Consider the following 15,284-nt stretch of genomic DNA (forward strand, 5'->3'; position numbering starts at 1 on the left):
ATAGTCATGTTGTGTAAGACTAACTATATTTCTCTCCATCCTGTCCTGCCCCCCATTTATTCTGTTCTCTCTTTTGACCTTGTCCTTCCCCAAAAGTGTTTACTTCTGATTACTCCCTTCTCCTGTTTGCCCTCTCCTCTATCATCCTCCTCACCCCACTTGTCCCCTTCTCCCCTACCCTTCTGTAGTGCAAGATGTACTTTCGTACCAAACTGAGTAAGCATGTCATTCCCTCCTTAAGCCAAATGTGAAGTGAGTAAGCTTCCCTTTTTCCCTCTCACCTCCTCATTTTTCTTCTCCACTGAAAAAGCTTTTTCTTGCCTCCTTTATGAGTGATAATTTGCCCCATTTCATTTTTCCCTTTCTCCTCCCAATATATTCCAGTCTCACCCCTCAATTTTATTTTATTTTATTTTTTTAGGTATCATCCCTTCTTATTCAACTTGCCCTGTGCTCTTTATCTCTGTGTGCATGTATGTGTGTGTGTGTGTGTGTGTGTGTGTGTGTGTGTGTGAATAATCCCTCCAACCACCCAAATACTGAGAAAAGTCTCAAGAGATACAAATATTATCTTTCCATGTAGGAATGTAAACAGTTGAACTTTAAAAAGTCCTTTATGATTTCTCTTTCCTGTTTACCTTTTCATGCTTCTCTTGATTCTTGTGTTTGAAAGTCAAATTTTCTCTTCAGTTCTCATCTTTTCATTAAGAATGCTTGAAAGTCCTCTGTTTCATTGAATGACCATTTTTTCCCCCTGAAGTATTATACTCAGTTTTGCTGGGTAGGTGATGCTTGGTTTTAATCCTAGTTCCTTTAACTTCTGGAATATCATATTCCAAGCCCTTCGATCCCTTCATGTAGAAGCTGCCAGATCCTGTGTTATCCTGATTGTATTTCCACAGTACTCGAATTGTTTCTTTCTAGCTGCTTGCAATATTTTCTCCTTGACCTGAGAACTCTGGAATTTGGCTACAATGTTCCTACGAGTTTCTCTTTTTGGATCTCTTTCAGGAGGTGATTGGTGGATCCTTTCCATATTTATTTTGCCCTCTGGTTCTAGAATCTCAGGGCAGTTTTCCTTGATAATTTCGTGAAATATGAAGTCTAGACTCATTTTTTGATCATGGTTTTCAGGTAGTCCCATAGTTTTTAAATTGTCTCTCCTGGATTTATTTTCCAGGCCAGTTGTTTTTCCAATGAAATATTTAACATTCTTTTCTAGTTTTTTCATTCTTTTGGTTTTGTATTGTAATTTCTTGGTTTCTCATAAAGTCATTAACTTCCATCTGCTCCATTCTAATTTTTAAAGAACTATTTTCTTCACTGAGCTTTTGAACCTCCTTTCCCATTTGGCTAATTCTTCTTTTTAAAGCATTCTTCTCCTCATTGACTTTTTGGACCTCTTTTGCCAATTGAGTTAGCCTATTTTTTAAGGTGTTATTTTCGTCAGCATTTTTTGGGGGTCTCCTTTAGCAAGTTATTGACTTGCTTTCCATGATTTTCTTGCATCCCTCTCATTTCTCTTCCCAATTTTTCCTTCACCCATCTTGCTTGATTTTAAAAGTCCTTTTTGAGTTCTTCCATGGCCTGAGATCATTGCATATTTATTTTGGAGGTTTTGGACATGGAAGCCTTGACTTCCTGTGATGTTATGCTTTGTCCTTCCTCATCCAAAAGGATGGGAGAAAATACTTGTTCACCAAGAAAGTAACCTTCAACAGTCTTATTTGTTTTCCCTTTTTTGGGCATTTTCCCAGCCAATTACTTGACTTTTGAGTCCTTTGTCAAGAGGAAGGTATACTCTAGGGACCTGTAAGTTCTCTGTTCTTCCAAGGTAGCACAATCAAGGGAAAGGAGTTTACTCCCCTCCTAGCCTGCACACTGGTCTGGGAGTAACCAAAAACTTTTCTACACAAAATCTGCAATTGGAATTCCCTCACCACAACCACCTCCAGCTCCACTGCCAGTACTCCTCCTCACCCCTGGGTGGAGCTCAGGGCTGAGAATCAGATCAGTGGCTCAATTCCCTCAGGGGCTTTAGACAGAGGTCTCCCAGGGCTGCCACTCAGGGCTGAGATTCAGATCAGCTGTTCAATTCCCCCAGGGGCTATAGTTGGAGGACTCCAAAAATGGCAGGTGCTGCTTCAGTGCCTGCTGCTGAAAGTCCAGAACATGCTCCCCTGTCCTGGATGAAGGAGCCCTCCCACTGATCTTTGAAGCTGTCTGTGACATTTGTGGGTTGAGCAATCTGGAAACTGCTGCCAGTGGTGCCCTGAAGTGCCTCGCTGGTCTGCATGCCACACGCTGGCTGGTCCTTCGTATTCTTTAATAACTGGAATTTACATAGTGCTTTAAGCTTTGCAGAGCACTCCAAAAATAGTATCTCAGTTGATCCTAACAGCAACCCTTAGAGGTAGGTGATATTTTTATCCCTGTTTTATAGATGTACAACTGGGGCAGGCAGAGGTTAAATAACTTGTGCAAGGTCATAGAGCTAGTTACTGAGGGTTATAGTTGAACTTAGGTCTTCTTGACAGCAGGTTCAACATTCTACTATAGCAATTTTCTCTTACCGGCAAGACAATCACATCCCCATTCCATCTTTGTTACTTAACTACCCATGTGACCTTGGACAAGGACTCCTCACCCTAAGCCTCAGTGACCTCCCCTGCAAAATAGGAGTGTTGGTCTAAGTGAAGAGGTCTTAACTTGGGGACTGTGAACTTGTTTGTGTATATGTTTATTTTTTATATAATTGGTTCACTTTGTATTCTTACACATTTTATTTTATGCATTTAAAAACATTCTGAGAAGGGATCCTTACACCTCACCAGACTTCCAAAGGGATCTATGATACAAAAAAGCGAAGAACCTCTCTGCTCTAAATGTTCTTTAAATATCTCTAAATCTCTGAATCTCTAAATCTCCCAGTCCTGTGACCCTGTACCTCAGTGGATTAAATTTCTGAAACTTGTAAAAGAAATTTTACTGTAAGAAAGAAAAAGCTAAGTCAAAAAGTGTTTTGTTTTGTTTCTTTAGTAAGTCAGGGATCACAGTCCATATGTTCACTTGTTCTGGTAAGACACATGTTACATGATACATGTTAAAGATAAAATTTGACCAGAATTTTGATGGTGCCATACAAATTAGAATTTTGCAGAATTTTTAGCTACTCAAACTCTCCAATATGAACTATTCATTCTGTCATGTTGATAATTGCTGATATTTGTGGATAAGTTTAAGGCTTTTAAGACACTTTCTGAATATTATTCCATTGGATCTTCATGGCTATCCCCAGGGGGAGAGGTGCTTCAGGTATTATTATATCCACTTTCCAAATGAGGAAACTAAGGCTCAGATTAAATAACTTGCTCATGGTCATATGAGTACCATTCTAAGCAAAATGGGGATCAGTGTTTGTCCTCCAGATTCCAAGCCCAGGACTGTTTCCAGTATGTGGTTTTTATCAGCTCCAACATTTGAGTCCAACATTGGTTAAGTTTCTTCCAGTATTATTATCCAGAACATAAGATAATGTGTTCAGCAGTGGGGATAAAAAGACCAAAAACTGGAATAGTGACTACCATCAAGATTACATTCTACTGAGGGTGAAAGAAAGGAATACAGCATGCTTAAAGATAAGTAAATTGTCTTGTCGTTCAGTCATTTTAGGCTTGTCTGGCTCTTCATGATCCCATTTGAGGTTTTCTTGACTGAGATATGGGAATAGTTTGTCATTTCCTTCTCTCCAGCTCAATGTACATATGAGGAAACTGAAGCAGACAGGGTTAAGTGACTTAACAGGATCCCACAGCTAGTAGTATCTGAGGTAAGATTTGAATTCAGGAAGATGAGTCTGCCTGACTTCAGATTTGGCATTCTAACCACAGTGCCACTTAGTCACCAGGGCAGCTAGGTGGCACAATGGTGGCACCATTTATTGAGGACCTACTATATAACACGCTGTGTTGTATGCAGTAGAAGATTACTAGATATGAATGCTGAAGACTTGGGTTCAGATCCTGGCTTCTCCCTGTGAGCTGTGAGACTGGGAGCTCCTAGAGACCATAGACTGTTGTTTATCTTTCTTTATATCCCCAACTCATACCTAGCTCATAGTAGGTAAATGCTTGTTAATGTGTTAATTTATTACTAGCTGGCAGTGTGACCATGGGCAAGTCATTTAATCTATCTTGAGAACTTCAGTTTCTTCACTTGTAAAATGAGATCAATCAGTAAACTAGATCACTCAATCGGTAAACATTTATTAAGCATCTATCATAAGACTAGCACGGTGCTAAGTGCTAGGAATACAAAAAAAGGCAAAAAACCACCCCTGCTTTCAAGAAGTTCACAGTCTACTGGAGGAGACAACACACAAACATCTGTGTACAAGCAAGATATATATAGGATTAGATAACTTCTGAAGTCTCAGCTTTAAATCTAAGATCTTGTAAGATGGAAAGATCATTAAAATGCAATTTTTCAGTTCTCCATTAAAGATGACAAAATAATATACATATGCAAATAAATATATGTGTATGTATATATGTATACATATGCATAATGTCATATACATAATGGCATCCCCAATGGAAAATATGATAAAACAGCCTCATTTATAGTTGAAAGAGACTGAGAATAAGCTTCTGCAGAAACAGAACATTATTTGTCTTTATAACCCCTTTTTTTATCTCTTTAACAGAGGTTGTCCTAAATTTTGATTTTGAAAGAAAGCGTTTTGCATGCTGGGAAGTACAAACCATAAGGAGAGTAATTATAATGGCATTTAAATAATTCACTTGCATTTCTTTGCCAATAAAATAAAATGCGCTCTCCTCCTGTGTTTGGGTAAGCTATAAAATTTGCCTTACAATTTGCTAATATTATAAAGGAAAAAGAAAACCCTGACATTTTTGCAGATAAAGTGTCACTGACAGCTGACTTGGCAATCAGTCAAACAAAGGAAGTTTAAAGCTTTGTAGGTTTTCAGATACATCTCTGAACCACAGTTGATTACTCTCGAAATGAGGTCAGATGGATCTCCACACAGGAACAATGGAGAGGAGGGGCGAGTGGGGAAGGGTAGTATATGTTCAACTCAGAGACTTTCATATTTTATAGGATGCCTCGTTTCTTTTTAGGGCTTTAAATTTTTTACACTAAGTGGTAACATCTTGCTTTATGAGCCATGGAGGTTTTATTAATTAAGCAGGGTCAAAGGGACTGACTTGAACTCTCTCTTCTCAGCTGACCTACCAAACATACAAATCAAAGAGGATATATTTCTAACACTGGAATGTTCTCTAGACCAGTAAATCTGGGATTATCTTATCACATTGATTATATCAAAGCTCTTTAGCCACAATACTTTCGTAGAACTGAAATGTGATGGCAGAATCCTATACAATAGGGACTTATCTGCCCGCCCATCCACCCACCCAAAAAGTCAGTGCTTCCAGTGCATATAGCCATTTAGTAGGTAAAAAACTTTCATGTATAAATTTCAAATTTGAGGGGAGGCAGGCCAGGCTGGGCCAGGTAGGGTGGGACGACGGGATGAGGGAGAAGGCATGAGCACCCCGGCTAGCTGCCCCTCAGCATGTCGGATTTCGATGAGTTCCAGCTGCAGCAACATGCAGATTAACCAGGATAAGAACTTTGCCTTTCTAGAGTTCCGATTAGTGAATGAGGCAACTCAGCCCATGGCTTTTGATGGCATCGCTTCCAGGACCAATCGCTCAAAATCCGAAGGCCCCATGACTACCAGCCACTGCATGGCATGTCCGAAAACCCCTGTCTACATGCCCAGTGTCGTGTCCACTGAGGTCCCAGATTTTGCTCACAAGCTGTTCATTGTCAGACTCCTCAACTACCTGAGGGATGATCAGGTAAAGGAACTGCTGACTTCATTCGGATTGCTCAAAACCTTTAACCTGGTAAAAGATAGTGCCACAGGCCTCTCTAAGGGCTATGCCTTTGTGAATATGTGGACATCAAAGTCATTGAGCAGACCATTGCGGGCCTGAATGGGATGCAACTAGGGAATAGGGAGCTACTGGTACAGAGGGCTTAGTGTGGGAGCCAAGAATAATACAACGTTAAATCAGATGCCGGTGGCACTCCAGGCCCTGGGTCTGATGAGCTGGCAGGTGCACATGGGTGGCCACTCCACAGAGGTGCTGTGCTTCATGAACATTGGTGTGCCCTGAGGAGCTGCTGGACGAGGAGATTGTGGAGGATGTTCGGGATGAGTGCAGCAAGTATGGGGTGGCCCAAGTTCATCGAGATCCCCTGGCCCATGGATGGCGAGGAGGTCCCTGGCTTCGTGGAGTTCACATAGGTGTTTGGCTGTCAGGAGGCCATGCAGGGCCTGACTGGCCACAAGTTCACCAACAGAATGCTTGTCACAAAGTACTGTGAGCCCAACTCCTACCATCGGGACTTCTGATGGAAGCAGCCAGGGAGCAGGGCTGGAGCTGCCTGGGAGACCCCTCCATCCCATCCCCCTCACTCAACCCTGGCCAGGAGAGGAGGAAGAGGCACCTCAGAGGCCAAAGGCTGGGGGCTGCAGCTCAGGGCAGAGGAGGGGCTGAGGTGCGGGGACACACACACACACACACACACACACACACACACACACACACACACACGGGGATGGGGGATGAGAAGGGTGAGCCCCCCTCCTCCCCTGGCAGTAGCAACATAGCATGTTTATATTTAGGGCCAAAACTTCTTCAGTTTTGCCCTCCTGACTCTTGTCCTCCGCCCTCTCAGGATCATAAAGTGCCTCTTCCCACCCTTACCTGGGACTCCTCCCTCTCCCCTCCTACCACCTCCTCCCTTGGCAGTTTCATATTTGATAAAGACGAATTTACTCATTAAACATTTTGTTGTATTTTAAAAAATAAATAAATAGTTAATTTCAGGCTCTTCCTTGGATTTCTCTTTATACTTTCCCTGGACTGCTGTTTTCTGTTTATTTCCATCTTTTGTATCACAGTGATCTGTGTACAGGTCTCTCCAATTAGATTGTAAGTTCATTAAGAATAGTGTATGCAGCCTACTCATGTGGCTCCAGGACTCACCACAATAAAGTCCTAAAACTCCCTACAAAAGGCCGTCTGATACGGTGGGAAAAACCCTGGGTTTGAAATTAGAAAATGGGTTTGAATCCTGGCTCTGCCTGTTCCCTAGCCCTTAGACAAGTGACTTCCCTGAACAGATGTAAAGTGTAGGGTTGGGCTTGAAGATGTCTATATTTCCTTCTACCTCTGTGATCCTCAGGCTTTCAAAGCAAATAGTCCCATCCCCTCCACTGATTAGTCCAGGCTATCTTTACAAATGATATATTGCCAGGCTTGAAAAGTGTGTCCATGACATACATCTCCATCTCTACATGGCTTAAGCTTTATTTTCACCAGCAAGTTCCTACCATAATCCATGCTATAAAAAGACACAATTAACTTGCCAAAACAAGTTGGAGTTTGAGAGTGGGTTATGTGTTTGGTTTTAATTTTGGTTTTGTCTTTGTTGTTGTTTTTTTTTTTAATTAGTGCAAGGGATTGTATTAGAACAAGCAGATAAAACTATTGTTTTGGACATTTCATTTGAATATTTGAAAGTACTAAGGGGGATTATCACTTGGATAAAAAGATTCTGTAAGTCTAATTTCCGAGTGGAATTCTCCACTAATCTTTGTTCAGATTCTTCAGAATCCTTCAACCATGCAGTTTTTCTTCTTAGCAGAAGCTTTGTGTTTGAGGTTTTGAAAAATAATCAATTTGAGTGAACAGAAAATTGAAGATTATTACATTTCAGACATTAAAATTTTCTTCAAGAGTCTACTTTTGCAAACAGGCAACGTCACTCACCCCTCGGTTAAAGAAGTTCTTTCTTCTTCATCTTCTGTGTTGCCCAGGATTTTATTTTATTTTGTTAATCTCCTGTAAACTAACCAAGGAACATTGTAGGGAGGAAGGTGAGGAGGAAGGGAATGAAGCTAATCCAAGCTAAAAGTGTCCTTTTGGAATACTTGTTAAAATATGCTAATAAAAATTAAAATGTATAAAATAAAAATTTTAAATAAGAAAGCCATGTCATCCAACTTATGTACTTTTTAGCTTTAAATGTTTACCATGAGCAAGACGTATCTCATCTTTTCACTGCGATGGTATCTGAGATCTCTTGTGTTGCACATGGATGGCTCAGTGTCTAAGAGCTCTGGGTTTGGAGTCAGGATGACCTGAGTTCAAATCCCACCTCAGATACCACCTCTGTGACTTTTAGAAAGTCACCTTCTCCCAGCCTCAGTTTCCTACCCTCTAAAATAGGGATAATAATAGCACTACTTCACAGAGTTGTGAAACTCAGAGATAACATCTATGTCTAATGCTTTGTAAAACTTAAAAGCACTATATAAGTGCTAGCTACAATCAAATGAATTGGTATTTGTGGAGAGCTTTAAAAACCTATATAAGTGTTAACTATTGTACTTGTCAACATTTTTTTTAAAAGACAGCTTTCCTGTTTCTATTAGGGCTTGATAAGAAAAATAACCTGTTCAGATCTCAAGTGCTAATGTACCATTAGTTTCTATAAAAAGTTCATTTCTCATTAAAGCAGTTTGAGGACATATTAGCAATATAGATAGCAATCGATAGAATTATAATTCACTGTGTCACAATAAGAAAGATGGTAGAATTCCTCACCATAAAGCATTCTGCCTGTTCAAGTTATCCCTTAACACTTGGGCAGCTTTGATTAGATCACTCACTGTGAAAGTGTTGATGGCATTCCTCCACACCTTCTTTCCTTAAAAACAGAGAAATAGAGCATAAATTCAGAAAAGAACATACTCTTAGCTCTCTTATTGAAGACCAGCACATAGATTCAGGCAACCATAAGCAAATAATTTGGAATATGGCCTCAAGGGCTAAACTACTTTTCTACATCCAGTTTTAGAACTGGTTAAAAGAACTTGATCTTATTCAGTCCCGGGTTCTTAGCCTCAATAACTTCACTGAATGACGACTTTTAGAAATCAGATCTTTGAGTAGGATTGTATTTTTAGAGCCCTAGATGACAGATTGCAGGAGGCACCTCCAAATGGTTTGCTGGCTCTCTTCACTACTGGTCACATATGTTATCATCTCCCAAAGATTTATAAAGCAGGAACCAGGTCCTTTAGACTTGTAACCTTGGGAATCCATTCCCACACCATTATTTCCCTCTGGCTTTCCTCTTCTTCAGTGAATTGTGTTCTGAAATACACCCAGTCAATCATTTACAATGGGGGGGGGGGGGGGGAAGGGAATTCTATAGTATGGGGAATCTCAGTGGGATGTAGAAAAAAGAGGGTAGCATCATCATCCTCCTCATCATAGATAGCATTTAAATGAGCTCCTGTCCAGTCACTCTTCCTGACCTCCATCTTCATAACTGTTGTTTCCACTTTCTTATATATAGCACATCACATTCTGAGCTAGGTATTTTTACTATCCTAGTTCAAAGATAGACCACTGGACCTGAAGTCAGAAAGACCTGGGTTCAAATTCAGCATCATACACTTACTAGCTGTGTGACTGGATAGGTCTTTGAATTTCTGTCTGCCTCAGTTTCCTCATCTGAAAAAATGAGATAATATCACCTAAGTCCCAGGATTGCTGTGAGGATCAAAAAGGATAACATTTGTAAACTGCTTTGCAAATCTTAGCACTGCTGGCAGTGCTCCAGTCACCATTATTGTTCTTCTTTTTCTTCTCCTCCTTCTGTTCTATCCTACATCGGGGTTTATCACAGGCTTTCTCTATACTCATTTTCCCTTCCTATCATTTTTTTATTTTGTAAGGTAGTAACTACACATAATTTTCTACCACCATCCTCTGAAATGTTTTCTAACTGTTGCTTGTATTTACTTGGCATTGCCCTTGGCTGCCCTGTCTTACCCTTGGCAAGATCAGGTGTTTGCTGGCCAAGTTGGTTTCTGTGCCCTTTGGTTCACCTTGTTATAGCAACTGTTTTACACTGATTAAACTTCTTTAGAAAATCGTGACAGTCAATGTCTTTACTTTTGTCTGTTTCCCATTTTTACAAGGATCCATGGCCTTTTTAATAAATCAGGTTGGAGATGTTATTACATACAAAGTCATTTCATCTTCATGTTTTCTCTAATTTGTTATTTTTTCCCTAATTGTTACATATAGACACCTAATTTGGAAATAACTTTCTTGTTAATAACAAGTCATTTCCTGTTTGTTAGGATATAGTTAGTTTTTTTAAAAAAAGTTTCATTGTTCACTGTGTACATCGAGCACCTTCCAACTCACTTTTTGAAGAGCATTTCTGATATGTATGCTTAAAGCTTCCTAAAATCATCGGACCCTTTAATTTTTACAAAATCACATACCATGTTTTCCAACATGTTTCTTTCCTTTCAACCTCTCTTTCTACCTTTATGATGATGTACTATCAGGGCATATGCTGACTTTGGAAGATCCCATCAAGTTCTTCTTAGAATTTCTCTATTTCAGCAAATGCTAGGTCCTAATTGGCAGTTTATGCTAACTGTGAGCACCCTACAATGTGACATTCAATTACAAATCTAAAGTTAGAAGGAGCCTGAGAGGTCATCTTGTTCAACCTCTTCATTTAATAGATGAGGAAACTGATGCCAGGGAACTTAAGTCACTTGACTAAGATCACCCAGTTGGTAGCCATCAGAGGCAGGATTGAAACCCAGATCCTCCAAGTCCAATCAATGTTCTTCTCTTTCCTCACCCCTACCCTTTTCATGCTATATCCCAATTCCATTAAATGCAAGTCCCACAAATATTTTTAAATACAAGGTAATAAAATCACATCTCCAAATTCCATTTACCCTCAAAAATCTCACTGAGCGCCTTGGTTTTCTTGTCTGTAAAATGGGGATAACTATTGCTACCTGCCTTAAGGGGATGTTTTGAGGAAAGCCTTTTATTAACCTTAAAGCAACATAGAAATGTCATTACTTCAGGGGGAATGGCATGAAGTATCTCACTATATATCCTTGCTCTCTGAGATGGCACAAAGAGCAAGAAAAAAATGTAACTTTTTCTACAGAACTTAAAAGTGTCAGATTTACTGGAAAAACAAAATCTCCGTACTAAAAAGATATGGCCTTAGTAAATTTAAGAAGCACTAGATTGACTGATGTCTAGCAAAGAGAAGGTGTTAAGGCAGAGATTTTTCTACGCTATTTGATAACTTTTTTTCTTTTCAAATGCCGTATTGACTTTTGTTTTACATCACAACCACTTCCCAAAGACTCCCTCCTACCCTCCCCACATAATTTGTCTTTGTTATTAAAGATATGGAGCATTCTTTCATGTGGTTGTTGCACCTTCCATTTCTTCATCTGAGAATTACTTGTTCATGTCCACTGACCATTTATCTATTAAGGAATACCTTAGTTCTTATTGCTGCAAAGATTTTTTCCCCCACTTATCTACTTTTCTTCTAATTTCAACTGCATGGATTATGTTTGGACAAAAACTTTTCCATTTTATGTAGTCAAAGTAATACAGCTTATCTTCTAAGATCATCTCTATAGCACATTTAGTTTAGAATTTTCCCCCTACTCATAGTTGTGCAAGGAACTACCTTCCATTCTCCTCTAATTTGTTTTTATATGTGTGTATTTATTATAATATGTACCTGTGATGTGTTTATTATTTATTGCTATATAGTCATGTATTATTATGTGACTTTTTATATTTAGATCATATATCCATTTGGAGCTTATTATGGTTTCTGTATACGATGTACTAATGTCTGCCCAAGAGCTTCCCCCTTTGCCCAGAAGCTTTTGTCATCCTTACTCCTAACAGCTGGTATCTTTGGTTTTAAAAAACCCAAGATAATTAACAATATTAAATTGCTCTTTGTTCTTTCTTACCTAGTCTGTTTCATTGATAACTTTTTTATTTGCTAACCAGTATCAAAGAGTCTTAATAGTTACTACTTCCTAGCATAATTTGAGAATCTGGAAATGTTGAGTCGCCATCATTCTGACTTAAAAAATTATTCTGTCTGACATTCTCAGCCTTTAATTCCATCGGGTGAATTTTATCATTTTGTTTTCTCTGATACATTTCCAAGTGAGGAATGTCACTTGAGAATCCTCTCAAAGGGAGACCACCGTGGAGAATCAACTTCGCTTTTAACAGCATCTCTATATATAAATGAGACGATTATCTGGAAAATTCTTACTGTTTTCTCTGTTTCTCTTCAGTCATGTAACACAGACCACGTCATGGACCCACCCTGTTACAAGTGCACTGAACTTGTCCTGCTTGGAGGAGAGTGAAGAAGATTGCCCTAGAGACCCTCCCAACCAAAAGAACTGAAAGTTTCTTGTAGAGAATCAAGCCACAGGATAGAGTGACATCATTTTCAAAATAGCTTCAGCTAGTGAAGCTAACATGCAACATGCAATGGGGATAAACTACACCATTTGCAGAAGTTGTGAAATAGGGGACAATGAATTTATCCTGTTTGTTTAAACCAAACATCCCATGTAAGTGTTTCCCATGCACATTTCCTATTCAGTTCATTTCAACACTAACCTATAGGATAGTCCACTGTTGATATGCTAATCATTTTTAATAAATAATAATCTATTCAGATTTTTCGAAATGGCAAGGAATTCAATCTTTGCAAAAATTATACAAGCAATTATTTCTTCCTTTGGAAATAAGCTATATGACTGAAAATTATTTGTATTTAAATCATCTATTGAAAAAGTATGTGAATGTTTTCACATTTTCATTGAAACACTTTGATAATACATTAATTCTTTAAATTTATGTCTCACTGCAATTTGTATACCAAGTTGCTTTGGTTGCCTTCCATATGTGAGGAAGCCTCTGAAATGTCCATCTGAAAACACTAAGGAGTTCACAAAACAACGTTCCATAAAAGCATCTAGTTTCATTTCTATACCACCAGTCGTCTCAGATAGTAGATGGTATAGATGAGTCACCCATGCTCTCTGCGTAATTCCTCTCCTTTCTTCAGGCATCTTTTTCATTCATTCATTCATTCAACATAAGATGCCTACTGTGTTCACATCTGTTCCTTCTGCTTACCGTTTCTTCCATTTACCTACCAGGCAGAGGAAAATTTCATGAAATTTCTTCTAGCACCAGAGGGTGAGGCTTCCCATTAAAACTGAATATTCAGTCAGGAAAGTCCCTAATGTGGAAGTGGTCTTTCTTGGGTTTGAGAGTAGGAGACCAAGTAGAAGGAGAACTTGCCAGCCAAATGCGCTGCATACCCTTATAACAATGGCTCCTCGTATAACCCTAAAAGTAATGGTCAGCTGACTTTCCAATTCATTCCTTCCTAACACACCAAGATAAAAGGGAAAATCATACACAGTCACACAAGACCAGATGAAAAAAAAGTAGGGGTAGCAATCCTGATCTCAAAGCAAAAACAAAAATAGATCTAATTGAAAGGTACAGGGAAGGAAACTACATGTTGCTAAAAGATATCAGACAATGAAGTAATATCAGTACTAAACATATGCACCATGTGGTATAATACCCAAATTCTTAGAGGAGAAGTTGTGATTTACAGGAAGAAATAGAGAGCAAAGTATACTAGTGGGGGACCTCAACCACAAAATAAACAAGAATAAAGAGGTGAATAGAATTTTTAAATGTTAGGTATGATAGATCTCTGGATAAAACTGAATAGGAATAGAAAGAAATACACCTTTAACTCAGTGATACATGGCACCCACATAAAACTTGTCTGTATGTTAGGGCACAAAAATTTCACATTCCAATGCAGAAAGGCAGAAATATTACCTGCGTCTTTTCAAATCATGTTGCAATAAAAATTACAAATAATAAAGAGTCATGGAAAGATAGATAAAAAATTAATTGGAAACTAAATAATCTAATCCTAAAGAATGAGTGGATTAATCAACGAATCATAGAAACAATCATAATTTCATCAAAGAGAATGACAATAATGAGATGACAAAATTTGTGGGATGCAGCCAAAGCAGTACTTAGGGGAAATTTTACATCTCTCAGTACTTACATGAATAAAAAAGAGAAAGAGTAGATCAATGAATTGGGCATGCAATTAAAAAAGCTAGAAAAAGAACCAATTAAAAATTTCCAAATTTGCTAAATTAGAAACCCTGAAAATCAAAGTAGAGATTAATAAAATTGAAATTAAGAAAACTATTGAACTAATAAACAAAACTAAGATCTGGTTTTATGAAAAAAGACCCAATAGATAAACCTTTGGTTAATTTGATTTATAAAAAGAAAGAAGACCAAATTACTAGTATCAAAAATGAAAAGGGTAAATTCACCACCAATGAAGAAAAAATTAAAGCAATAATTAGGAACTATTTTGTCCAACCTTATGCCAATAAATCTGACAATTTATGTGAGATGGATGAATTTTTACAAAAATATGAATTACCCAGATTAACAGAAGAGGAAATGAAATAACCCAATTTTAGAAAAAGAAATTGAACAAACCATCAATAAACTCTCTAAGAAAACATCTCCAGAGCTGGAAGGATTTACAAGTGAATTCTAAAGAACAATTAATTCCAATGCTAAATAAACTTTTGGGGGAAAAAAGTGAAGAAGGATTTTTACCAAGTTCCTTTTATGACACAAATATGGTGCTGATACCTAAATCAGGAAGAGTCAAAACAGAAAGAAAATTATAGACCGATCTCTCTAACAAATATAGATGCAAAAATTTTAAGTGAAATATTAGCAAAGAGATTACAGCAATTTATCATGAGGATAATAGATAATGACCGGGTGGGATTTATACCAGGAATGCAGGACTGGTTCAATATTAGGGAAACTATTAGGATAATTGACCATATCGCTATCAAAACTAACAGAAATCATATGAGTATCTCAATAGAAGCAGAAAAAGCTTTTGACAAAATACAGCATCCATTCCTATTAAAAACACTAGGAGGATAGGAATAAATAGAGTTTTCCTTAAAATGCTAAGTAGTATCTAAAACGATCAGTAAGTATTATCTGTAATGGGCATAAGCTAGAAGCCTTTCCAATAACATCAGGGGTGAAACAAGGATGCCCATTATTACCACTATTATTCAATAGTGTATTAGAAATGTTAGCTTTAACAATAAAGGAAGAAAGATAAATGGAAGGAATTAGAATAGGCAACTAGAAAACAAAACTATCACTCTTTGCAGATGGTATGATAGTTCACTTAGAGAATCCTAGAGAATC

At 38.2% G+C, this 15,284-nt stretch overlaps 1 protein-coding gene and 1 pseudogene across 4 annotated transcripts in view; both read left to right on the forward strand.

Annotated features, from left to right (window-relative positions):
* Positions 1 to 12,841, forward strand: part of STXBP4 (syntaxin binding protein 4) — a 242,270-nt gene extending 229,429 nt beyond the window's left edge. For all 4 annotated transcript variants that reach the window (XM_072646739.1, XM_072646741.1, XM_072646742.1 and 1 more), the window contains one exon: positions 12,272 to 12,841. In XM_072646739.1, the coding sequence (XP_072502840.1) occupies positions 12,272 to 12,386 (115 nt within the window). In that variant the 3' untranslated portion in view covers positions 12,387 to 12,841. The remainder of the gene's footprint in view (positions 1 to 12,271) is intronic.
* LOC140528682 (splicing factor U2AF 65 kDa subunit pseudogene) lies at positions 5,489 to 6,550 on the forward strand (annotated as a pseudogene).
* Positions 12,842 to 15,284: the final 2,443 nt, after the last annotated feature.

The sequence above is a fragment of the Notamacropus eugenii genome, chromosome 2 (assembly GCF_028372415.1).
Source record: "Notamacropus eugenii isolate mMacEug1 chromosome 2, mMacEug1.pri_v2, whole genome shotgun sequence".
Taxonomy (NCBI): domain Eukaryota; kingdom Metazoa; phylum Chordata; class Mammalia; order Diprotodontia; family Macropodidae; genus Notamacropus; species Notamacropus eugenii.